The 27,051-nt window shown below is 41.2% G+C and overlaps 2 protein-coding genes across 3 annotated transcripts in view; one reads left to right on the top strand and one right to left on the bottom strand.

Moving 5' to 3' along the window:
* The window catches only part of HECW1 (HECT, C2 and WW domain containing E3 ubiquitin protein ligase 1), a 467,976-nt gene that overhangs the window by 245,563 nt on the left and 195,362 nt on the right, over positions 1-27,051 (top strand). For both annotated transcript variants that reach the window (XM_082399702.1, XM_082399703.1), the window contains exon 4: positions 17,314-17,408. In XM_082399702.1, the coding sequence (XP_082255828.1) occupies positions 17,314-17,408 (95 nt within the window). The remainder of the gene's footprint in view (positions 1-17,313; positions 17,409-27,051) is intronic.
* LOC309632636 (tigger transposable element-derived protein 1-like) overlaps positions 1-27,051 on the bottom strand; it is a gene marked incomplete at its 5' end in the record, with an annotated part of 121,869 nt that overhangs the window by 78,606 nt on the left and 16,212 nt on the right. The gene's annotated exons all lie outside the window — the stretch shown is intronic.

The following is a 27,051-nucleotide window of genomic DNA, read 5'->3' as shown; positions in this document are numbered from 1 at the left end:
ATATAAGTGATGTCATACGGTATTTATCTTTCTCTGTCTGACTTATTTCACTTAGCATAATGCCCACCAAGTCCATCCATGTTGCTGCAAATGGCAAAATTTTATTCTTTTTTATGGCTGAGTAATAGTCTATTGTGTGTGTATATATATGTATACCACAGCTTCTTTATCCATTCATCTGTTGATGGACATTTAGGTTGTTCCCATGTCTTGGCTATTGTAAATAATGCTGCTAAGAACATTGGGGTGCATGTATCTTTTGAATTAGTATCTTTATCTTTTTCAGATATATACCTAGGAGTGGAATTTCTGGGTCTTATGGTAGTTCTATTTTTAGTTTTTTGAGAAACCTCCATACTGTTTTCCACAGTGGCTGCACCATTTTACATTCCCACCAACAGTGTACAAGGGTTCCCTTTTCTCCACATCCTTGCCAACATTTGTTATTTGTAGACTTTTTGATGATAGCCATTCTGACAGGTGTGAAGTGATATCTCACTGTGGTTTTGATTTGTATTTCCCTGATGATTAGCAATGTTGAGCATATTTTCATGTGCCTGTTGGCCATCTGCATTTCTTCTTTGGAAAACTGTCTATTCCATTCTTCTGCCTGTTTTTTAATCAGATTGTTTAGGGTTTTTTAATGCTGAGTTTTATGAGCTGTTTATATATGTTGTGTATTAATCCCTTTTCAGTCATATCATTTGCAAATATTTTCCCCCATTCAGTAGGTTGTCTTTTTGTTTTATCAATGGTTTCCTTTGCTATGCAAACCTAATTAAGTTTAATTAGGTCCCATTTGTTTATTTTTGCTTTTGTTTCCACTACTTTAGGAGATGGATCCAAAAAAATACTGCTGTGATTTATGTCAGAGTGTTCTGCCTATGTTTTCCTCTAGGTTTTACAGTATCCAGTCTTACATTTAGGTCTTTAATCCATTTTGAGTTTATTTTTATATATGGTGTTAGAGAATGTTCTAATTTTATCCTTTCACATGTAGCTGTCCAGTTTTCGCAGCACCACTTATTAGCTGCCTTTTCTCCATTGTATATTCTTGCCTCCTTTGTTGTAGATTAATTGATGTGGGTTTATTTCTGGGCTTTCTATCCTGTTCCATTGATCTATGTGTCTGTTTTTGTGCCAGTACCATACGTTTTGATTACTGTAGCTTTGTAGTATAGTCTGAATACAGCCTTTTATTTTATGCTGATAAGAGCACCATGAGTTGGGTGCCATCACCATTGCATTTGAGGAGAAAACAGTCTCAGAGACATGGTAGTTTTTGTGGCAGGTGATGGAGCTGGGATTTAAACCAGGCTTATCTGCTTGTGCTCATCAGCCCAAGGGAAGGGTCTGTGGGCATGCTGGAGATGCAGGACACAGAAGGGACGTTTAATGAACTGAGGCCCATGAGGAGTTGGAAGGAACAGGATGCAGAGAATAGTTAAGGAGTCCAAACTTTCCTGGAAGCCCTTGACCCACTATGGACTTCCAGTCAGAAGTGTGGGTGGAGCAGGATGGGGACGGAAGAGAGGGAAGGAAAAAAATGTGTTATGCTGACCACTCTATGGTGCCCCTTTTCCTAATCGGAAGGGAAAGAAGATGACACAGGAAGAACTCAGGAGTGATTTTCACTTATACAGGCGTGGTGGAGTCAAATTAGAACTCTACAGAACAGTTTCTCTCCATCCCCCTCAAAGCCACTCAATACACAGAATGAATCTTTTTTACTCTAAATTGCAGACGCATGGAGCTAGAAACAACCAGGGCTGCAGAGGCCCTCCATATCTCTGCCTCCAGAGAGGGCTTCAGCAAGATAAGGAGGGAGTATTATGCCCATTTTAATCTCCATGAGACGGGGACAATAGCTTTCTCATAAAGGCCTGTGGCAGGCCAGGGCAGACAGAGGCCAAATTGGCAGGAGAGTATGTGGGGCAGACAAGAGAAACTGACCTAACTAAAATGCCGTGCCTGGACCTACAGCCAGGTATCTGAAGGGCATGGCAAGCTCATTGCCATAATGTCCAATTAGACACAGCAGATGGGCATGAGGTGTCTGCAGCCATCCCAGGAGGGTGGCCTGTGCTTGTCCCTGGGGAATCTGTGCATGGCTCACAAGATCCCACCCCTGGGCTGTCATTTGGGGTAAGGCTGCTGTCCTGAATAGAGGAATAATAATAGTAATAGCAGCAACTAACTATCTCTGAGCTCTCCCAATGTGCCAGGTACCATGCTGAGTGCCTCATACATCTTGCCCCATTTAATCTTCATGAAAACCCTAGGTGGCAGGTATTATTTTTTTTCCTTTTTTGATAAGGAATCTGAGGTCCAGGAAGATAAATGCAGCTGGTCCAGGATTCATAAGTAACAAACAAATGGTGGGGTCAGGACTTGAACCCAGGCAGTCTGACCTCTGAGCCTGCTCTTGGGCCACTATGATGTCCTGATAAGACTAAAGTTGGCCAGAAGGGTCCCCACCACTAAGGTGGAGATTCGGTTCAGAGTTCTGATCCCATGGAGGGCTGGATACCAGGTAATACATTGGATAGAATTCTGAAGTTGGAGTCAGTGCTGGGGGCTTTCCTCCCAGAGCGATTGGCAGGGAAATTATCTGGGCATCAAAGTGGGAACCCATTTGTCACTGGGCTAGCAAATCCTTAACTAGAGGAAGGAAAGTCAAGATGGTTAACATGGCCTTCCTCCCCTCCAGATGATTCTGAGTGGGAGCTCCATAGTCCCCACCATAAAGAGCTGTGAGAAAGTCAAACGAGAAGACAGAGGCTATCCAAGGTTTCAGTCACTTCCTCCCACACAAATCCAGCATCTCCTTCATTTCAATGTATTTGTTATATGTGTATAAATCCAATTTGTATACACATTTTTTAAAGTATTACTTATTCCCTCTAGAAACTTTGAGGAAAATATCAAACATCATCCATAATTTCAGCAAAAATAACATTTTTAAAGATTTTTTCTTGTTGCTGGTAGCATCTCCCCTTAGAGGGACTTAGTAAGTATTTATTCAGTTAATGAATGAATGAATGAAGCCAGTGCTCAAAACACCTGTGCAGGAAGCAGGAGACTTGTGCTCAAGGGCTACAACCGTCATGTCTTATCTTTCCCACCGATGGCCTCTGAGCCATCAGGACAAAGAGACAGAGAAACACAGATGGAGGGCAGAAGCCAGGTGGTCTCTGGTCAGACCCACAGCAAGAGGGTACCACCAAGAGAACAGAGTCAACTAACCTACCCAGCTTCTTGGAGTATGGAGGTGGCAGAGAGGTACCACCTTTTAAAGCAGAGGATTCTGCTGTCTAGTGAACACAGCTCAGTCCACACTGGAAATCTGACCAAACACTGTAGCACTTCCCCCCTTGATTCGGGCCCGGGAAGTGGATGCTAGAAGAGCAGTGGGAAGGGGGAATTTTCCCTTTTTCCACTTCATTCTTCTCTTTTGACCCGCTGAGCCTTTCAGCCCAGTCTTTGGTCATGCACAGCTGCAGAGTTCTTGGTGAGGACAGAGAGCCACAGAGGTCAGGGAGGTCCTGCCTGCACACTCTGTGTACCTTCCCAGACACTCATCACTGCCCCCATACGTACCTGGAGCTAGTTCAGAGGTCACCCCCAGGAGTCTCTGACATTAGCCAAGATAGGTCTCTAGTCAACTCCAAGGCCATTTTCAAATGATGACAGCTATACTGTCCACACCAGCTTTGGACAGCCAGGAAAGAGTTCAGAATCCAAATAATATGGAAAAAGTAAAAACTCCTCACAACAAATTCTCATGTATCACACTTGCCCAAAATTCCAGAGTTGATACGGTACCCAAGAATACTGCAAAACCCATCAACACCCGCAAAATCTAGAAGATGCAAGCAATGCCTCATCCATTGCAGCAGCTGCTAATCTAAGCCATGTTTCCCTCTTTCTAAGCAAAATCAGAGTCTGCAGCACCTGGTCCGTATTTGTGCCCACATTGCTATTGCCAGCTGTTACTGGAGGGAAGAGGGCAGACAAAACACAGAAAGGAAAAGGCTAGTTGTCTTTAACCTTCACCAGAATGAATGCCAGTTTCTCCCAGGTTGCTCAAGGCCAATGAGCTTAAAATCCAAACCAGAGAACTCGTCTAATAAGTGGGGAATTGTGTCTTATGCTTCCATCTCCTTGGGAAAAAATAGTTATAAATACCGCACCCTCTACCAGAGAATGACATATAGGAAACACTCCTACTTTTATACAAAATCTATAAATTTGAGCCCATAGACTTAAAGCCTTTTCATGGGACTCCTATTCCTTATATTTAAAACCTGTTAGTCTCTTTCTCTTTCCATGAATAGTTACCCTTGAAAAAAAAGAGATTTATTTTACAGTGTGAGTTTTCTGTAACAGAGAACACAAATTTCTAGTGAAAACTAAACCTTTAAGGCCTGGCTGAGCCTTTAAGAAAGGAAAAGATAAGTAGTAAAAGAATAGAAAGAATATGAAATATTTTTCAGAGGGGGAAGAGTGGATTATGTCAAACTTAAAAAAATAATAATAATAGAAGGGAAACAGTAAAAAGAGTATGGGAACATGGAAAAGAAATAATAGTTAAAATAACCTACGATTAGACTTCATCCTTTTCACTAGCGTAATCACCGGCAGTTCCCAAATTGGAGAAAGATACAGACAAACTCAATGTTAAGAAACATCAAGACCAGTTAAATGGAAGTCCTGGGTACTTGACACAGATGAAGTGACCACAGTGACCTTACAATAATACAAAGCAAATGCTTACAATGGTTGGACTCTTGAAAGAAGACCCAGCCCGCTCTCCAGGATGGAGATGGGCAAGACTTCCTTCCGTCTCCATCTTTCGGCTCCAGCTCAGCTCCCGGCTGGACCTCCGGTGGGGTTTCCGGCTGCGCAGCCTCTGCAGCGCCCTCTGTCGGCAGGTCCCCGGAGGCCAAGCGAAGAGTAGCAGGAAGAGCCCTCGGCGTGCTGCTGACACCGGCTGAGGCTGGGCAACAGGCAGGAACCTGGAACTCAGCAAAGGGATCAGGAAAGGTGTCCTGAGAGCCCTCGTACGAAACACGGGAGGATGATACGAAGCTTATAGGACGCTCCAAGCTGTCAGTGGGCACCAAGCTAAACTGAGTGCATGATGGGAATAATTTCATAAAGCCTTGTTCTGGAACCTAGAGGAAGGGTGGAAGCGAGTAAGTGGTAGAATCAGTACCATACAAGCAAGAGCCTGAATTTGGTGCGCAGAGGGTCTTCTATCACCTCTTCCACCTCCACACACTTTCCTCCAGGACGGTTCTTGGTCATCTGGTATAGACACATCGCTGAGTCTACCCAGAAAAAGATGCTGAAATTTCCAGTTCAGCCGAGTGGCCTACACATTCTAGACAAAAAGGGAGCCCCTGCCAGCTGAACAAAGGCAGCGCCGTTAACCTGCGTTGATAGTTCCCAGGTTTTACAGGATGGCATCTGTGCCTCCATCATCACTTTCTTCTCTAACAGCCCTGACACTAACCTGCCCAGTCAAAGCATCTCATGTCTGCAGACCCTTCCCAGTTGACCTCCACAAATCAGCCAAATATTCAAGATCAATGCCTCCACTCAGACATGGGTTTTTCCCAAGAGGCAACAATTCCAGTAAACCCCAAACCTGCACTTTTTTTTTTTTTCATGAAACCCACACCAATGGAGTGCAGTGTTCCTTTTTCAGAAAAGGAACTTGCTTGTTGTAAAGGCTGCTTTCTTGGTGTCAGGGATCCCTTAGAGGGACCCAGCATCCAGTTACTGTATCCCAGGTCAGAATTGTTGACCTGAAACAAATAGACTGCCAGATATTTCTCCAGCAAAGATCATTTATTCAGGATCAGCAGAGAATTGCAACCACAGTTCAGGGTCTGCAACCACGGTGAGCCACTTGCAAGTCCCCCTACAGCAAGGGCAGGAGAACACGTTTATAGAGAGGATAAAGAAGTTGGAAGGGCTGTAGTAAACAGAGTCCATGGCTTTTCATTGGCTGAGTCCTTGCCAGGAAAGAAGAGGAGGCTTTCTTCTTCCTGTTGGGCTCTGCTATCACCACAGGGCGAGACAGCTCCCCTTTCTGGTTTCCTAACTCTATTTAATGTAGGTTTCTGTTTATTAATTGTTTTTATAGAATCAACTGCAACTGAGAAAAGCAGCAGCCAATCCAATATGCAGCATGCCAGATGGCCTAGCATTTTTATATGTGCTTTGAGTTACCAAGTTCTATGTGCCAGGAAGCCAAAATTGTGGGTGGGTGGGTTCTCTCAGGGCCCAGAACTACAGGTTTGAGTGTTCCCAGACTGCAAAATTCTCCCCATAGAAAACTATGGTCATTCAGCCCCATCTGCAGCTGACCAAGTTAGTCCCAACTGAGCATCAAATTGTGAGAAACTTTAATGATGTCTCCTAGATTCAAAGGGAAAACTGGGCAGGGAGAAAAGAGAAGCACTCTGAGAGGAAAGGGGGAATCCAGGTAAGAGCAGTTTTTCCCACTAGGATGGACTCCTGTACTTCTTGCCAAGGAAGCCTACCCTTGAGGATTTCACCTGGTCATGCAGCCCATTCACGAGATTAAAGCATGGTTGCCTGCTACATAACTCCAGGAGAGCCATTTCCGTAGACTTCTGTGTGAATGGTGCCCTTGGAATTGGTAACACATCAGCCCTGTTAATAAGGTCACAGGAATGTCTGGTGACCACATATCAGAGATTATACCCTGCCTCGTACTACCATTCCTAAGATCTGTGTGTGGCCAAGGATATACCTGGTTAGCCTAAAGGGTTACTGTAACCCTCCCAGCCTCCTGAACAGCCATGAGTTTGAGCTCTGCCCTGCTTTACCGTGAAATTGTGTTGTATCTCATGCTCCAGTATCATGAAACCTGTTCATCAGTTAGATCTTCTAAAATAGCCACCTGACATTCATTTGTGGCTCTCACCTCCATCCAGTTTTAAAAGGTGATATTCAAAATCCTCTCCCTGACTATAAAGGGTTCATTTAAAAGTCATGCTGAGATTGCATCCCCCCTCCACCCCACACTCTCAAAAACCCTACTCTTCATACATCAGACCGATCCCCCAGTATATCCTCACACTTCTTGGCACCTAATCTGGAAAAGGTTGGCTAATACCTAACAAAAGTACGTACTTCCCAGAAACACGTCTGGAACACCCTCTAGCAAGTCAAGAGCTGACTCAAGACATGTAATCAGCACAGGATATGGGGAAGGGTCTCCGTATGGCCCTCTGCCTTCATGCTAGGAGCCATACTTTCTACCTTCTGGAGCTCTTCAGTATGGTAGTCTGTCAGTCTACAGCCTTCTGGTTTGTGTCGTATCTCAGTTCCAGGCAACTCAGTCCTCCACCGTCTGGCCAGCCATGACCCTCCCCTCCACTTGGACTGAAATGCAGAGACCCACCCCAGTAAGCCAGGATTTTGGGACAAAAATATATGGCAGAGAAGGCACTTGACTTTGCGGTCTGTATTTGGCCTTGGAGGATCTGTTGGGACCCCCTACCTCAGCCTGAATGCCCCAGGGCAGCTCCGAGACAGCTCAGCCCACTCCATCCAGGAGGGAGGACTGCTAAGAGTGCCAGCAGCTGTGCAATACTCCTGTTTCATTTCACATACATGTTAATCCTCTATGCTTCACTGGGCAGGGATTTTAAATTTTATTAGTCTTTTCAGAGAACCAACTTTTGCTTTTCTTGATCTTCTATATATATTTGTCTTCTGTTTAATTACTTTCTGCTCTTACTTTTATTTTTTATTATTTCCTTCCTTCTACTTTCCTTGGGTTTAATTTGTTGTCCTTTTTCTAACTTCTTGAGATGGATTCTTAGCTCATTGGTTTGGGGCTATTCTTCTTCTCTGTGTATGCATGTAAGGCCATAAGTTTTCCCCTTAGCAGTTTGTTTGTTTGGTTTTGCTTTGTTTTGGTAAAATCCTAAGTGAAGCACAAAACACACATAGAAAAGGGCATAAATTTAAATGCAGAGTTTAGGGATTTTCAGAAAGTGAACACATCCATGTACACGGCACCCAAATCAAGCAGAGCCTAGTTCACATGTCAACCTGTTCTGTTTGCCTCCTTCCTTCTCTCTGGGATCATTTTCCTCCTAACAGAAGGAGCTCCCTTTTAGTATTTCTTTTAGCTCAAGCTTACTGGTGATAAATCCTCTCTGTTTTTGTTTGTCTGAAAACATCACTATTTCACTTTCACTTTTGAGCAATGATTTCACGAGATACAGAGAATTCTAGGTTAACTGTTCTTTTCTTCAGCACTTAGGAATGTCATTTCTCTGTCTTCTGAAAAATCAAGTTTAGTGTTTTTATCATTCCTTTGAAGATAATGTAGGTTTGGTTTTTTTGTTTTTTGTTTGTTTGTTTGTTTTTTGCTCTGATGCTTTTAAGACTTTTCCCTTAGCCTTTGGATTTCAGGAGTTTAACTACAACATGCTTACAAGTGATTCTTGTTTTTATCCAGGCTTGATAATAAGTTATTGTCTCCTCAAAAGTTGCCTTTGCCCCACTCATTCCACTGTGTCCCTTATTCTCTTCTCTGTCCTTTCCATCCTCTTTTCTCTCTTTTTCTTCAATCTGGATATTTTCAATCAACCTATGCTCCACTTTACTAACCCTCTTTCTGCTGTATCTGATCTGTGGCTAACCCCATGTATGGAGTTCTTAATTTCAACTCTTCGGTTTTTTAATAATTAAATCCCCATTTGATTCTTTTCTGTTGGTTCTAATTTTCTGGCAAAGTCTGCACTTCATCTTCTGCATATATAAATCATAGTTTAATTGAGGTCTTTGTCTAATGACTTCAATATCAGGATCCTAGTTCTATTCTCTTTCTTGCTTTTGGTCATTTGCTTCTGTCTCTTATCACACTTGGTAATTTTCAGTTGCCGTAAACTGGGTGTGGAATATTGTAGATACTTTGGCAATGGCATCTTCCCTCAGAAGGGTTTGCTCTTCCCTCAGTGAGGTTGTTGGGGTGCTGGTGGCCTTGACCCAATAAGAGGATGAGCTTAGTGGACTGCAGTCCAGTCTTGGTAAGCCTCAGTCTCCCTCTAGCTCGCCTTGTTCCTAGAGATCCCTCTCCAGGGCTTTCATGGAGAGCCGAGGGTTTTCACCTGGGACCCTTCCCTGACTCTCCCTGCCAGGTCTCCTCAGTACCAAGAGATAGAAGATTTTGGCTCACTTTTCAGATGTTTGCATGATGCAGGATTCAGCAAATGTCTGAGGGGAAACCACCTGGGTACTTGAGGTCTCTGGTCCTTCACTCTGGCCCCAGAGGGCCACAGCAGCTCTGCTGGTTTCCCTGCCACCAGGGCAAAGGGGCTACAGGTAATCAGCTCGTCTCACCGGTACTCCCTCATCTAGAATTTGTGATCCTTGTTGCTTCCATTATTCTGCAGTGCTTTAAATATTTTGTTTTAAAAAAAGCTTATCTAGTTGGCAGCAGAAGCATTAATCTGCTAAAATTACTCTATCCTAGCAGGAAGAGGAAGGCTCTAATTGCCTTTTAGCAAACACTCCACATGCAGTGATCCCACAGAACAGAAACACTGTCTAGGGGGTGATAATAACCAGCACTGAAATAGGAAACAAAAAGCATTTATTGGATTGTTTTTGAGTTTGGATTTGGTCTTGTAACACCCGAAGTAAGTACTTCCCATAAAGTGAAGTTCTGGCATCATTTCACATAGTGATTCATTTTCATCAATCTCCCACATTTGCTGTGGTACCATATTTGAAGCATTAACGTAGGATTTAAGCTGCTGTTCTAAATAGGAAACTAGTCAAATAATATACAGTTCTTGATATTAAAAAGATGTACCAGTTAACACAATTGAAAAAAAGTTACATTTAACCATTTTCATTCAAATAATCATAATTTAGCTATTAGAGAAACATGACTTTATCACATGGCAATTTTTATGTTAGACAAATGTGGAATACCTAAAGATGCAAATATCTTCTCTGCTTATTCAAAATTTATGACTTTATTTTCTTCAGTTATTTTCCAATTTTGTACAAAGTGAATATAATCAGTCCATAATACAGCTTTCTAGATCATTTCTGGAAGTGCAAATCCAAGTAAGATTATATCTTTACCAAATTACAAAATTTTGACAAATCAATATGATATTCTCTGATATAATAAGGTGACATTTTTCTGTTAGAGTCATATATTACTTTAATGAGAATTTTACTACAAAAGATATCATCTGAGAACCAAATAGAAACACCATGTCTTTCAGGGCTGTTTATAGGAGAGCAAAGTTTTTTTGGTAAAACTTAATATGGCTTATACACTTATATAATGTTCTTCTTTTGAATGAGGTCTTGGATTCAAGTTGCTGAGATTAAATGTAACAGAACAAACATGTGTAAAAGGTGACCGCTTCATTTTGGATTTGGCTAAATTCAGGGCCCCCTGCGTTAGGAGCTTTAAAACTCTACCTTAATGAGATCCAGCAGGCAATATCAACTTTAAATTAAAATAACTTTCCAATGTTATATCTTTACATATGTAGTAGAATCTGCAATGTTAGGTGCCTTGTCAATGCACTGACAAGTGCATTCCATTTGTTAAGAAGCCCTTCACCCTTCCTTTTGTTTTGATCAAAAGTCACAGCCTTTCTCTAAGCTGCTTATTTCCTAAAACCCATTTAGTTCATATTTTTAAATAAAAAGCCAAGTACAAACAAACATATTGCCATGTAGGATAGACTAGGAAGACTTCAGGTTTTATACCATTAATGTTGATTATTTCTTTGAAAGAACTGCTCTTGCTGTTTCCTCTTACTGAAGCTAAATGTTCTTCAGACTCAAAATTTAATTTATATCTTATTATTGCATTGCTTCTTGATCTTTTTGATCATTTGAGATATTGTACTTTCCATTACTCCTTCTAGATTACTACTGAAACTGTTTCTTTCACAGTGATGATAGCTTCTTGAGTTAAAATTGGGTTTCCTGGATTTTGAGGATGTGGTTTACATTTGTCTCATGTCTGTTTTTCAAATGAAATAGTCATAGACTTAGGTTCATTGTTCTTGCTAAAGAATGTTACTTACATAGATAATTTGGTTCCTTTTACACAAATAAGTGATTCACAGTGGAAGACATTTTGCTAATGCACTGATCCATATGTCTGTCTAGTTCATCAACTCTGATCACACTTCCGTTCATGAGATTCGGGCATTTCTGCACTGCAGACATTGTAACATATGGATAGTTAAAAACTTGCTATGAAGTTCAGATATTCGTTGTGCTTCAACCTGTGCAATGTCTGGATAGCAACAGGAGTAAGCACCTTATTCTTAAAGAATACTTTTACCAGTTGCAGAATTCTCTGTTGACAGTTATTTTCTTTCGGCACTTTGAAGCTGTCATTCCTTTCCCTTCCATTGTTTCTGTTTATGTTGAGAAGTCGTCTGTCAGTCTAACTGTTACTCCTGTGAAGGTAACCTAGCTCTTTTCTTCATTGGCTGATGAAGTGATCATTTTTCTTCTCTTTTGAACTTTTACAGCGATGTCTGGATGCTGTGTTCTTTCTGGATTCATAGGGCTTTTTGTATCTATAGCTTGATGTCTTTCATAACTTTTGGAGAATTTTTAACTTTAGCACCACTGTCTCTCTCCTCTCCTTTTGGATTACACTTTACAGGTATTTTAGACCACCCCATAGTATTACATATGTTTATTATTTCTCTTCAATATTTTATATCCATTTTCTCTGCATGCCTTATTCTGGATTTCTTTTTCTGACCTATGTTCCAGTTTCCTAAGTTTTCTCCTGTATTTTGTTAAATCTGCTTTAAACCCATCCATGGAGTACACTATTTCAAAATAGTAGTTTTATAGATCCAGAATTTTCTGTTTGGTTCTTTTTTCAAGACTTCATTATTTGCTGATATTTTCAATCTTATATTTTATTTCTTTGAATGCTTTAAGTATATGATCGTTAAAGCTTGTGTCTGATAACTCCAATATCTGAAAACCCTATGAGTCTACTTATAGTGCCTGGTCTTTCTATTGGTATTTTTACCAGTAGAAAAATACTCTGCATGTGCCTAATCAGTTTTAGTTGAAAACTGGACATTGTAAATGAAAACTTATGGAGATAATTTGAGGCTTAGAATGGGTTCTTTTCCTGCTGAGAGGATTTGCATTTCCTTCTGGGCTATACCTAGCAATCCAGAATAACCTCAATTGAATTTCAAGACTTAAAATGATTTGAAGGGCCAGGGCTGGTGTATTTCTCTGGTATCTGTTCTGCTGTTCAGGGCTCCAACTTGAATCATGAAGGACTTAGCAGAGTCCTCCTCTTTGGCCGGCTCTGAACTCTTTAAGTTTTTATCCCCTTAGCCCTGCAAGTCTGTCAAAAGTTCTTTTCACCTTCCCAGCCTCTCAGTGCATTTTTCTGGAATCAACACAGCCCCCTCACCAAGGGAAACAGCAGAAGTTTTCTTCTTCTGGATCTTGTCTTCAGTATTTTCCATTGTCTTGCTAGGTCTCTGATGTCCTCAGGCTAGGATTTCCAGTTTTAGGAGGAAACAATTACTGGATTCCTAATAAAATTTGAATTTGAGATAAACAGTGAATACTTTTTTTAGTTTTTTGTCCATTGTAATAATTGGGACAGACTTATACTGAAAACTTATTCCCTGTTTATCTGAAACTCAAATTTAAGTGGGTGTCCTGTATTTTATCTGGCAATCCTACTTCAGGCAGATTTATTTCCATGTTTTTCCAGCTTGTCTAGATGTTCTCTGAATTACCTAGTACATCATCACTCGAAGTGGAAGTTCACTTTTGCTAGCTGGTCAACAATCTAGCATTATTAAAAAAAAATTTTAGAGACAAATTACCAAATGAAAAGTTAATATGTTAGCTTAAATCCTAGCTGCCATGAACTACATGTGTGACCTTGTATAAGTGGCCTTACATTTTGGCCTCATTTTCCTTAGATGTAAAATAGGAATGATAGATGACATTTATTGAGGCCTTTTTATATGCCAAGTATTGTGCTAAGCACTTTTTTAAAAGGTTAATAATAATTACCTGTACTTCACAGGGATTTTGTGAGGGCCAAATTAGAAAATAGTATGAATGGTCTGGTGCATACTAAAAGCTAATTAACTGTTAAGACCAATTTGTTATAATTTTTAAACTAAATCGAATATTATACTTACACCAGGGCTACTACCATCATTACATACTGATGTCTCAACTGCTACAACAGGCCTACTAATCCCTAAAAAATGGAGAGGAAGAAAAACAATAATTTTCTTGTTTCTTTAAGTGATACTATAAGTAAAGCGAAACAGTCTATACTTTTGAATACATGCCCACCCAATAAAAATTATAGTTGTAAACACACAAATTTTTAGAGGTAGAAACTTCAGTATTATTCCACTTTGTGAATGAGCTGGTCACTCCTGCCCAAATCTGAAAACAAATCATGTGCCAGGCAAAAGTAACCAAAATGTTATAAGGAGATCTATTTCAGGTCCACCATTAATCCATGAGATTTTAAGATGTCAACCTCTTCCTCTGGAAGGGCAAGGACTACACCCATTGGTGAGTGGAGCATGGGCTGGATTTCAGCCCCCTACTCACCCCTTGGTTGGACAACTTTATGTAGGATGTGCCTGAACAACTATACAAGACAGTTCTGTTGATCGTAAATGAATATACAATGAAGAAGGGCAACTCTTATGTGTTGACTACTTCATGCATACTAGGCTTCACACATTATTCCATCTGCTGTGTACAACAGCCATACATAAAACAATACATACAAAGCTGGCAATGGTATCACCATTCTACATTAAATCTAAGGCTCAGAGAGTCTATGTAACTTACTCTGTTAATGACGGGCAAGTCAAGAATTGGACTTACATCTATTCCTACTCTTTCCTTAGATCACTGTGCCTTCCTAAACTTCTGTTACTACATACATAATGACTCAAATAAACAATAAAATCTATTATAACAGAGATGCCTTGTGTTCAGACTTTGAGGGGATTTTTGAATTATTATTATTTTAACTAGAAAAGCAGAGGAAGATAGAACTACCTACCATAGGTCCCCTTAGATGAAGTATCTGAAATAATAACCAACAACCCTCTAATATTTCTTGGCCTTTGAACCTTGATACTTTTCTCAGAGGCAGCAGCAATAGCGAAAATGTAACAACGTCTTTATCTATACTTGAATCTATTCCAAAAGTCATGTAATATTAGGCCATAGAAAATTCTCTATGAAGAATTAGGACCCACCAGGACACTGTACCTGCTCCTGGGTTAACAGTAAGGCAGTGGAGTCAATCAAATGAAACCAATAATTCATCAGTCATTTTTTAGCAGGCATTTATAGAGAATCCCTACACTACATGACACTGGAAATATAAAGATAAATAATACCTAGTCTCCTTCTTCTGCAAAAACTCAGTGTGGGGCTAATCAAACAGATCACTTGAATGTAACTGTCACCAAAGTAGCATGGAGTTTTGAGAGATGAGGTAATCTTAATCCATACAACAAATCACTTGTATATTATATTTTTGTTTTAACATTTGTGGGTGACTTCCCTTCAGAGCCCATCCCCAAATAAGAAATTTTAAATAATTTAATATCTCTTTCAAGTCTGAATAGGAAATCATTTTAAATTACAGGAGATATTTAGATTAAATAAAAGGAAGATCCATTAATAATTAAGTTGCTAAATACTGGAACAGACTCTTAAAAAGCTTAGGAAAAAAAAAACAACCTTTGCCAGTGATTTTTCAGAAAAAGATTACAATACTTTGAAGGTTTCCATGCATTCTTGGCTCTAAACATGAACTGACCTGCTCACCTAGCAAAAGGATTCAATACAAGACTGTATATAATCTCCCTGACCATTTTTACTCCAAGGCACTGGAACAATTTTCTTTGACAGGAAAGCTAGTACTGCCTTTCCAGGATACCTGTTATATATAATTTCCTTCTGTGCAACTAAACTTGAGGTGAGGTCATTCGGCCCCTCCATGCCGATCTCGCTGGCACCTACAGGCAGAGTAAGTAACTCATATTCTGAACTACACTGACTCGGTGTGGTTACCTGGCCATATGGCTCACTGCTCATGGTCCCTCCATGATCCCTAACCTACAAGATACCTGCCTCTCAGGCTGAGACAGTAGTAGATCTAGGTCTGTAGACCTAATGTGGGGTGCCTTGGAGAAGATGGAACTAAGTTATAAGATTGTCCACCAAGAGCTTAAAAGGCAATCAACAGATATGCAAAATCACTGCAGGGAAAGAATGAAGGGAGGAAACTAAAAGTATTGATACATGTAAAGTAAGAATATGTCCACTAAAAGGTAAGCACCCAGGCATCATGCAGGCAGTGGGAAGTCTTAACAACTACAATTCAATAGATTAAAAAAAAAAACAAAACTAAATACAAATGTCTAATTAAAATCTGATAAACAATGTTTAATCTCACTAGTAAGTAAATGATATAAAAATGAGATGCTATCTTAAGAGTATATTTAATTGATAATGTTCAATGTTAGCAAGAATTCAAGAGATGATCAGAGTTACATTTTCTGGTGGAAGTATACAGCGCTTTTTGGAAAGCAGTTTGGCCACAGGAAGGGAGAATCCTTAAAATAGTCGTATCTTCTAAGGAAGAATATTGCAATTCTCGTATCATTTATATGATATATAGAAAGAAACTTTTCCATATTAGCTAGGTTTAGGTTCAACTACATATAATAGAAAATCCAAAATAACAACAGCAAACAACATAACTGTGATCTACGAGGGAGGCTACAAAACATAGTTCTTTATCTGGGCATTACCACCCAAAATAAAATTGAGATTCAGTCATTAAGGAGGAAAGGGAGAATGAGTTTTGGTAGAGAAGTAGCAATTTTTGCTCCATTATCCTAGAGAGCAAACTTGAACTTAAAAATAATTTTCAAAAAGGCATTAATTTTGGGCTTCCCTGGTGGCGCAGTGGTTGAGAATCTGCCTGCCAATGCAGGGCACATGGGTTCGAGCCCTGGTCTGGGAAGATCCCACATGCCGTGGAGCGACTGGGCCCGTGAGCCACAGCTACTGAGCCTGCGCGTCTGGAGCCTGTGCTCCCCAACAAGAGAGGCCGCGATAGTGAGAGGCCCGCGCACCGCGATGAAGAGTGGACCCCACTTGCCACAACTAGAGGAAGCCCTCGCACAGAAACGAAGACCCAACACAACCATAAATTAATTAAAAAAAAAAAAAGACATTAATTTTAAGGGAAAATCCCAAATTTCCAAGATCAGGGAAGTATTTCCAAGTTACAAATGATTCAGTGATTCCATAGAACAAGCAATGTTATCTACAAAGTTTGGAATTAGTAGTTGAACATGCTTATTTAATAATGTTAATTTCAAAAAAAAAAGATTAAAATTCATTATTAAAGTTCATACACTCAAGTATGCAAAAAAAAACCCATAGAAGATTTTGTATACTTTTCTGCATTGTCCATATTTTCTGTAATGAACATTAAAATGCATGCTAAGAAAATTGTAGACATTAGTTTTAAAAACATTATAATTGGAGACAAATTCCCAGATTTGAGAACCAGGACCTCTAACTGGAGATTCCTCATGTTGTTCCAAACAAAATTAATGTAAGGGACTAAGACAAAGCCTGGTAAATTTTTCAAATTTAAAGAAAAACATACTATAAACAGTAAATTGGGAAAAGCAGGTCACCTTCCAGTGACGCAAACTCGGGTTGGCCACAGATTCTGTTCTGTACAAATTGCCAAAAAGTTATGGAGTTTCAGCATTATTGTCTAGTCATCGTCATCAGAAAATACGCCTCTCATCCATGTATTTCAATAACTTCTCAGAGTCTTCCTTCAGATCACCAAGATGCTAATCACAGTGAATTCAATAACAGAAAATTACAGAAGAAACAGATTGGTACCACCTAAAATCTTAGAACTGAGAGTTTAAAAGCAATAACTTCTAACGGGATAGGATGGATGCTGAGAAGTCTAAATGATGGATTTAACTTGGGTACAAAATGCTAAAACAAAAGCAATTTTTGATGATGGATTTTCAGAAAGAAGTTGGACCTGTTCATGAAGCCACAAGTGAAGGGGGTTTATCGGGTTTGGCTGCCTGGCTCATGGGAGGAGTTGGGTAGAAGTTCCTGAGGGAGTCCTCTCTGGCCATGGCTTCTCTTCCTGGGTTATACCCTACTTCTCAGTACCATTTTATTTTTCTCTTTCAGCTGAAACTAAGATCTGCTTCAAATACTACCATGGAGTGAGTGGAGCCTTGAGGGCCACCACCCCCAGTGTCACCGTCAAAAACTCAGCAGCTCCTGTAAGTCCTGTGTCCTCCTCTTTGGTCAGAACTCACTCTGGTGCTTCTTTACTTTCCTGCTCTGTTCATATGTTTTAGTGTGTGTGTGTGTGTGTGTGTGTGTTGGGCGTAGGGGTGTGCACACACATATGGAGATATGTTGATAGATTATGAATAGGTAGACAGGCAGACAGATAGAAACGCATCTCAAAATTGTGAAGAGGAATGAGATCCGAAGTAAACTTATTAGAAGGCACGCATACCACTTTTTGTTAGAGAAATGTCAGGCTTCAATAGATAGCCAGGTATTTCTAATAGACTTATGTGTAATAGCAGTGAATGAAATGTCTCTCTTTGGAACACATTTTTTTTTCAATTCCTTGGTGTTAAATATTTGAATTTCTGTATGTTTCAAATTTTTTAGACTTTTAAGTAAATTTCTGGAATCGAATTTATGATTTTAGACTGATTTTAGTCATAGAATTATAAAATGACAGGCCTAGAAAAGACTAGAATCTCTGATCCTTTTTTTTCTTTATATAAATGAGGAAAGTGTGCCCAAGGAACTTAAGTAATGTACCTAGGGTCACACAGTTAGCTAGTTGCAGATCAGGGATTTAAATCACACCTTCTGTTCCCTACTTTGTGGCTCTGCTTAGTTCTGTGGTGATAAATGCCATCTTTTCCTCAATTACAGTCTAGTTTTTACCTCTGTTGTGCTTCTTACCTTAGTTCTCAATACATCAGATGAGGCTAGCTGAAATCTCCTTACAAATGGCATTCCTTTTCCTTTCACATAACTTAGAAATGACTGACTGGGGGAGGCTGAACAAAAACCACTGAGGACTTTGTCACGCTAGTGTAAGTAAAAAAGATTTGGGTCTTTTTCCTATGTAAAAAAGAGAGAGAGAGAGCAAAGAAAGAAAGAGAGAAACTCAAATGAAATATGAACAATTCAGAAAGAACTTCGGCTCTAAAAGATACTATTTGCTGTTTCACAAGTCATTTCTTCCATGTGCTGAAGAGGATTGCATTGAGTCCTTGGTGGGAGCAGTAAGACAGACAGGCTTGAGTACCAGGGGCCCATCTGCTTCCCTTCTGACGGATGGCGTAGAACTGGACACCGGGCTGGGGCAGGACGAGCGAGGGAGTGGACAGGGCTTCCCGTGAGGGGACACACAGCGGGAGGGGCAGGGGGAAGAGAGGGAGGGACCAGCCGCACTTTTCCCTGGCCCTGCCATTTCTCCCTACACTCTCCCTGCAAACTGGAACGTGAGGTCTGTCATTTTACTGGGTGGGTCAGGACTCTTGACTGTGAGAATCTGAGGAAGTATCCCCAGAGGGCCGGACCCCCATTTCCAGACCCATCTGTAAGGCCCGTCTTCCAAAGAGCGTACAGAAAAGCTGAAGCACGTTGCCACTTGTTCAGGCAGGAGCGAGGGCTAAATGGAGGCAGTGAAGCTGGGTCTGAATTGAACCAGAGGCAAGGTGGATTGAGGTGGACAAAGCAGGAAGGCACTGAACACACAACAGAGAAGGAAGAGGCTGGAAGTGGAGTCTAGCTGGTTCAGATGCAGGCTTGGCCGGGGCAGAGAGTAATCTTCCCACCGTCTCATCGGTGATGAGTCCTGTGGCAGAAGGGAGCATGCATTTTCCTGCCAGACAGTATTTTAATGTGCATTTGGGTTCTGTAATAGTTAAACTCTTGGTGGCCCTTATTGTTCTGTACCATGGTGTACTTTTTTTTTTTTAATAGTTTTCATTTTTATTTATTTATTTATTTTTTATTTTTGGTTGTGTTGAGTCTTCGTTTCTGTGCGAGGGCTTCCTCTAGTTGCGGCAAGTGGGGGCCACTCTTCATCGCGGTGCGCAGGCCTCTCGCTATCGCGGCCTCTCTTGTTGCGAAGCACGGGCTCCAGACACGCAGGCTCAGTAGTTGTGGCACACGGGCTTAGTTGCTCTGCGGCATGTGGGATCTTCCCAGACCAGGGCTTGAACCCGTGTCCCCTGCATTGGCAGGCAGATTCTCAACCACTGCGCCACCAGGGAAGCCCCCATGGTATACTTTTCAAGAGCGTTTTACTTGCATTATTCCAGATGATTCACAGCACAGCTGTGAGACAGGCGGGAAGCATCTTTTTAGTTAAGTGACCATTAGCTATATGGTAGTGGAGCTTAATTAAATCTAGCCTTTGCTTTCAGCAACTCAGTTCAGTGACTGATATAATCTAGCAGACTTCCGGGTTGAATAAGCCTTTGCAGTTTGGTCTGGGACTTAAGCTCGCTGTTTCGAAGGGGAAATGCTGTTCAAGTTTTCCAAAATCAACTTGTCAATAAACTTTGAGTATCCATTTTTAAATTGAGGATGGCTGGTGCTGCACTAATCTCTTATGAAGAGTTGTTTCTCTATGGCCATTATATCATGTCCCGAAAGTCATTGTGTTAGTTTGTGGCACTATGCTAAAACCGTAATTCTTTGAAAAGGAAGGAAAAGATTCCAATTTTCCTTTAGTATAACAAGCACTTCAATGCTTTGAGCAGAGCAGGGTCTCAATATGTATGTTTCTTTTCTCATTTCCCTTTATCTTTTGCCTTTGTCCTACTGACATCTGTTGAGGTCCCTGTGATAAAAAAGAGTTTGTCATCTATCCTTATCTTTCAGAGACTCTCATTTATTTATTAGTCTTAATTGTATATCAGAAACTGTGATGGGTAAGGGTCATAGAGATCCATTTCATACAAGCTGTGTCATAGAGAAGGCATAGTTATTCTGTTATAAATGATAATACTATCTGAAATGTCCAGTACTGGAGTATGAAAACCCACTGTGCTGTGAGCAGAGAAATCAGTGAGTTGGTGCCTGCAAACACTGGGAGGGCTTTCAGAGGAGGTGGTGTGTAGGCTGAGTCAGGCAGCATGAATAAAAAGCACTTTGCCAGGTTTGGAAGGGGAGTAAGGCCCAGCCTGGACAGCATGTGCAAGATCACAGGGGTATGAAATGTCACAGGCCTGGTGGGGAACAGACCTAATTGTGTCAGGTCTAAAGAACATAAAACTTACTTCATTTTCTCCATATATCACCCTGCGTTTTGTTTTTCATGGATTTTGTACTTTAGCATATGCTTTATATTTTTCTTCTATTTTCTGTAGAAAATCATTTTCAAAAGTAAGCTCTTCCTCTCAATATTTTTGTCCATGCTCTCTTCCCTTTGTGCTTCACAGTCTCTGAATAAGCCTCTGATAGTTTTTTCCCCTCTCCATTTATACATCAAGGGACAGAAATCTATGCATAAATAGTCCTCAGTTCAGTGCACTCTCCACTGTGAGCCTTCCAGCTTCTCCCTCCAGGTCTGTGTCTCGACAGGAGGTTTTTACATCCGCCCTTCCCTCTGTGGGACCATCACACATCCTGATAGGTGGGCATCTTCTGGACGGGGTGAGGGTGCTCCCGCTGCCTGCTGGGTTCTCCCATAGTGCGGAGACTCAGACGCATACCTAGCTGTTCTCAGTATAAGTTCAAAGTCCTGAGCCTCGTTTCCAAGACTTGCTCTGAGGAGCAATCACTTGGCACTGCAGTGGCCACCACGTTTCCCTTGCCCGCAGCAGTGCTGAGACCTGGAGACTGGACCTCTGGACACAGAAAATAGGTGGCTGTTGGAGCGATGACACCTGCAAGCCCAGGGGGTGGGGCCCAAGGAGCTGGGGAGAGACCACCAGAGTGAGGGGGCAGGCAGAGGATGGAATGTTCCTACCTTCTTTGGGGCCAAGTGTTGAGGGTCCCCCAGATTGAGAGGCCAGACCATGTGTAGCCCAAGAATGTATTTCTTACTCTGTCTTCACCAATGTTAAAAACTGTGGAAATCCCTTCAGGATTTCATTATTCTGGATGGTTCTTATCCTTACTTCACATTGCTATTGTCTGTCTATTTACATAGTCTGTACTTCTAGAAATTGGAAGTGAACGTTTCAAGTTTTTCTTCTTCTTCCACCATTTTAATCCAGTGTCTCTGAAACCAAGCTTTTGATAATAATTGAACAGCATAAAGTTCAAGGTAAAGTTCTCTGCCAAAACTTGAAATATCTTTCTGTGAGTTCATGTTCACAGATTCATTTGCTTTGTCAGACCCCTAAGCAAAGGTAGAGTTGATATTCTCAAAAAAAAAAAGCAACTCAATAGGACATTTCCTTGGGAATGTAGGTTAACTTCATACTCTAAGGTAGGATCAGGTCAAGATTTTCCTCGACAAATAGGTGATTAATAACCCCCAAACTGTAAGTCATTAAGGTTGGCAATAGTAATATTTGTCTTGAGAGTTTTAAAAGCAGATCTTTCAAAACATATTTTAAATCATAATAAAGCAGCTGTGGAACAGCTAGCTTAAAGTTATGAAACCAGCTGGAAAATACTCCAACAAAATTATTTGCAAAATTAATTCACAGGTGACTGATGTGACAAGCCATCTAGAATTGTTAGAACATAAGCCAGTGAATTTGGAAGGCACCTGGGTTTTGTAATAAATGGTCTTGTGCCCTTGTATTTGGCAGAGATTAAGTGGCAAGACCTGTGGCCAATGGAAGGTGCTCTTGGTAAGCATCAATCACAATGTATCCATTTGGGGTGAAGGTCTCCCAATTTACCAAAGGGTCCCCTTCATCCTGTGTGTCCACATAGAGTCTCAACTTCACCCCAAAATGTGTCAAGAGGGAGAATCAAAAAAATTAATGGAGGAGTGGAGAGTTTATCTTCTCTTTTTAACTGGTATGCACTGTACTACTCTAGGGAAGGGGGCCCCAGCACTGAGATCCTCCAGAGACTGGCCAGTGATCTTCACAGCCCCCCAGTCAGAGGCGGCCTTAAGCAAACTTCTGGACAGAAGCATTTCCTAACAGTTATTTTTTCACCATTTCAGTTTTTAATGAGTTATGCTATGTAAAGAATCGCCTCTACACAAGGAAAGAGGGACTTGAGGAAAGTTTAGATCCATTTTCCTTAAATCATCAGACAACAGTGCCTTCTAAGGATTTAGTCAGAATCAAGCCTTTCGTGATCTCACCAGATTCGTGCCCTACAATCATATCATATTCTTAAATCTGCCCTCATTTCCAGTCCTGATCTGGAAACCTGGTCCCATGACATTTTGGGAAGATGACATGATATTTATTTTATGACTTGGATTTTGTAATAGCCATAGGAGCCTTTTATGAACTTATTCTGTTTTGCCTGTTGCCTCACCAACACATTCATAATTTATTGTTTGCAGTATGTCAAACCAGGCACTAAAAAGGAACTTCATCAGCGATCCTATGATAAGACAAAAGTCTAGGACTTAGTCCCTAACATTCTGAAAATTGGTTTCTGAATGAAATAATCCATTACACTAAGACTGCAAGAAGTCTGAAGCAATTGCACAGTATAATATTCTAATTTTTCATTTCTTTCCTTCGTGTATATTTCTGTTAGACTTTCCTTAGGGGAGAATTTAAGGGAATATTTCGATGGTAGACGCTATCAATCATATGCTACAGATAAAACATGATCAGTGTAAAGTCAAGTGCTTAAGCTAAAATTGCACACATGATTTATTGGCATGTAAGGGATCAGTGTTGCCCAGACGTTTACTGGTGAGCCTTAGAATGGTTTTGTGAGGCAGTATTTGACAAGATCTCCTGGCTATTGTAGCTGTAAATTCTGTCTCCATTCCACAAAGCCACGGGTGGAATGGGAACGGAGTTTCTAAGGGGGATAGCGAGGTTGACAGTTAGATATTGACATAACATATAATTTCTTCTAGCTGAGAATCCACAGCCCCATTTCATCTCACTCCTAATTTAGCAAATTGATTTATGGTGCTTAGAGTCTTCTCCCTCTGATCCTCTTTCCCCAGAACCCACTTCCACCTCCTCAGCACCCACCCCCCTGCCAGTACCTGCAGTACTCTGATCCCCCAACTTTGGAGGTCTGCTTAGCACATAGTTATTTTGTGCATCTTTGTGTAGCCTGTGGCTTCAATAATTTTTTTTAGTAAATATGTGTGAGTGAGCTCCTCTATGCTAATTACTAGGTATAGCAAACTGAACAAGATAAATCCCCGTCCTCATGAAGCCACTATGCTAATTACAATGTACAGAAAACTGAACAAGATAAATCCCCATCCTCATGAAGCCACTATGCTAATTACAATGTACAGAAAACTGAACAGGATAAACCCCCATCCTCATGAAGCCACCTGCCTGGGATGGGACAAGTGAGTAGTGGGGAGACAGATGAGAAAAGAGGCAATGACAAAGGACTCTTCCATGTGCCGTGTTAGTGGACGTATAGGACACTTTGGGAGGACCAAGGATGGGCAGGCCCAGAACATGATGGAGGGCTTTCTAGATGGAATAAACCCAATCATCTGCACACCATAGCCATGATTCCTGATCAAGCCCTTCATTTTTTCTATGCCAATTTAACCCAGAGTGTGGGGACCTGCTATTCACACGTGTAGCTTCAGCAAAAGTCCCTTGAGGTTTTGATTAAACTAAAGCAGGGTGATATTTAGACGCTTGTATTTTGGTTAACACATCAGATGGACTCACTCATCTAAAAGAGAAAGAAGGGGAAGGGAAGTCACAGCCACAATAGGCGTCCTCTCTTAGAGAATTTACCCAGGCCCTGCCCACAGTCACCCCTCCCTAAGAGGCACCCCGGAAGTTCAGATCCCATCCTGGCCCAAGATTAAGAAATTTGTTCCGTTTTAGGGGAAGAGGTTCAAAGTTCACTCTAACGTGGCATTTTGGGGTCTTGAGTCTGGAGTTGTTGTTTCCTGATAAAGTTTCCCCACCAGCCTCATTTCAGCTTAAACAACAGATGTTTATTTCTCACAGTTTTGAAGGCTGAAGTCCAAGATTAAGGTGTCCATAGGGGTGGTTTCTCCTGAGGCCTCTCTCCTTGGCTTGCAGACCACTGTCTTCTCACTGTATCCAGAAATGTCCTTTTCTCCGTGTGTCTGCATCCCTGGTGCCTCTTCCTCTTCTCATAAGGACACAAGTCCTATTGGATTAGGGCCCAACCCTAAAGACCTCATTTAACCTTAACTACCTCTCTACAGGCCCACTCTCCAAATACATTGGGAGTTAGGGCTTAAATATATGAATTTGGCAGGGGGACACAATTCAGTCCATAACAGAGACCCACTGTCTCGTTGGGTTGACTTGACAAAGTCTACCCCAGGCATCTGCTGCAGTCTCTGTGCTCCAGGAATAATCATTCATCTATCTCTTTTAACTGTTATTAGACACACACACACACACACACACACACACACACACACACACACACACAGGATTTGATTCTAATTTTCTGGGACTCTTAATGAAACAACACTGGAGAAGACCCCTGATCTAAAAAAGCCAGTCCTGTCTCCCTGGTCATGTAAATATAAATATACACATACATATATATACACATATATGTTTATATACAGTTATATTTATATTATTTTATTTTATTTTTATTTACATGAACTTGATCATTCCTACACAATCCAACAAACCAAACATATACTCATCCATTACAATACTTAACCATGAAACACTAGAGATTTTTTAAACTAAAATGAGGACCAAAATAAGTATATAGGATGTCACCATTTTTAACACTTAAAAAATACACAAATAATATATCCTCTTTGGAAATATTTATAAACAAAGAGAAAAATATCACTCATAATCCTACTACTCAAAGAGCCTCAGGAACTTGCAGAAAGGAGGGACTTTTGATTGACTCTGGCCTTGGAGCCAGCATTTCGAATAAGGTTAACAAGTGTCACAGTGAGAGGGTGGCCAGCCAGTACCTAGCTCCGTGGACCCTCCGGGCCACTGGCACAGTGGCTTTTACACAGAAAGTGTCCGATAAATGGCCGTCAGGTTGACAAAAGTCTGGCTGAAAACACTCTGGTTTAAACCCTAAATGGCCTTTCTATAAAAACACTTTTTATTAACATTTCACTGAAAGATAAGAAATCTCAAATTATAAAGATGCTGATTCCAGATTTGCACCTTTCAGCTCAAGTGTTCAACTCAGCAGTCACGCTCTGGGAAAAACATTCCTTCAGGGAAAGAGTCTGAGAGAAGGTAAGTTCTTCCTTCCCAAGGACCTCACGGAGCTGACATAGTAAATTAAATCTGACCTATGAGCAGAGTGAATGAAGGCAGAGTATCAAGCATTCAGTAGGTCAGAGATACCTGGGATTGGCAGGTAGGGCCCAGGTCCTCCCCACCTCAAGCAGGAAGGTAACCCCCTGCCCACACAGGTTGAGATGCCAGCTGGAGAGGAGGGCAGCCCAGGTGGTCTCCTCCCCCCACCCAGAGGGCCACCCTCCATTACACCCACCACATTTCAGACCTAATTAAGAGTTCCACCGTTATCCTGTACAGCGAACTGACATCAGTGCTTTTGTCTTTCTTGGTCTATGAGGAGAGCAAAGTTCAGGTTGACTAACGAGCAGATTAACTCTGCTCTCCTCATTTCTTTGGTTCAAAACACACGACCTACAAGACTGACCTGAGGAGCAGAACCATCAAATGTGCTTACTCAAGGGTTTGTTGCTCTCCCTGCCCCTCACAATAATTAATCTTGTGTCTGGTAGATCATTAGGTCCTACCCGTTTCAACCACCTGAACTGGGCCCCGGATTTAAGGTACTTTGGCTGCCCCTGGAGTCAGGGCCCACACTTTTAGATCAGGGGTCTTCTCCAGGGCTGTTTCATTAAGGAGTCCCAAAACTCAGGAGCAAACCCGTGCATTCTGATGCACAGAGATAATTTTTTTCTCCTTTGGAGTTTTCCTGTGTTGCTCTTAGCAAAGGTAGCAGAAGCCCTTAAATGAGTGAAGTCCTCAGGCATATGCCAGAGTGTAAAGGCCCCTGTCTGTGTTCAGCCAAGGGGAAGTCAGAATTATCAGGCAGTCCTAGGATCCAAAGCAGAGTCTGACCCTCGGAATCTTCTTATACCTCCGCCGGGGCTGTGGACCATTTCCCTGCCCACGTTCTTGACTGCAACTAACTTTTACGAAAAATGGCTGCTCTGTCAGAACCTAAAGAGGACTGCATTTCAGAGGAGGTTAGTAGAACCTTAGCGTTAATGCTTCAGTTTATGGGTACGGCTATTTGTGCACCCAACTAGATTCATTTACGCAGTCACTAACAGGTTGTTTTAGAGAGTTCCCTGAGTTTAACTGGAGCCTTTCTAATTTTATCAGCCTATTTGCCTGTTACACTTTCAGATTAAAAACAAAATCTTGCTTGCTTAGAATTGGCAACATTAACCTAAGATTTTTTTTCTGAATCTAGCTACTTGAAGTCATTATTCTTTTTCTTTCTAGACCCTTTCTAGCAATTTCTAAGTCTCTTTAGTTGCCTTTTTTTAAGGACTTAGCCAATCTGAGGTGATTTTGCTTTCCTGGGTGCACAGTGACGACTGGTGAGGAAAGGGGGAGACTTGTCAAGGAGGAGGTTTATTCAGGCAGGAGAATCTAACTTTTCAAAGAGTTATTTATAACCTGAAACAATCCTGTGGTTTATGGGTGGAGCTCTCTCAGATAACCTGCCTTAGGAAGATTCTGCATTGCGCCCTCAGACATCCCAACTATGCATTGTTGAAATACTTTGAACTGAAAAGAA

Source organism: Balaenoptera borealis (genome assembly GCF_965194805.1).
Source record: "Balaenoptera borealis genome assembly, chromosome: 7".
NCBI classification, from domain to species: Eukaryota; Metazoa; Chordata; class Mammalia; order Artiodactyla; family Balaenopteridae; genus Balaenoptera; species Balaenoptera borealis.
The sequence above is the reverse complement of the archived record's forward strand: the minus strand, read 5'-3'. Positions and strand labels throughout refer to the sequence as shown.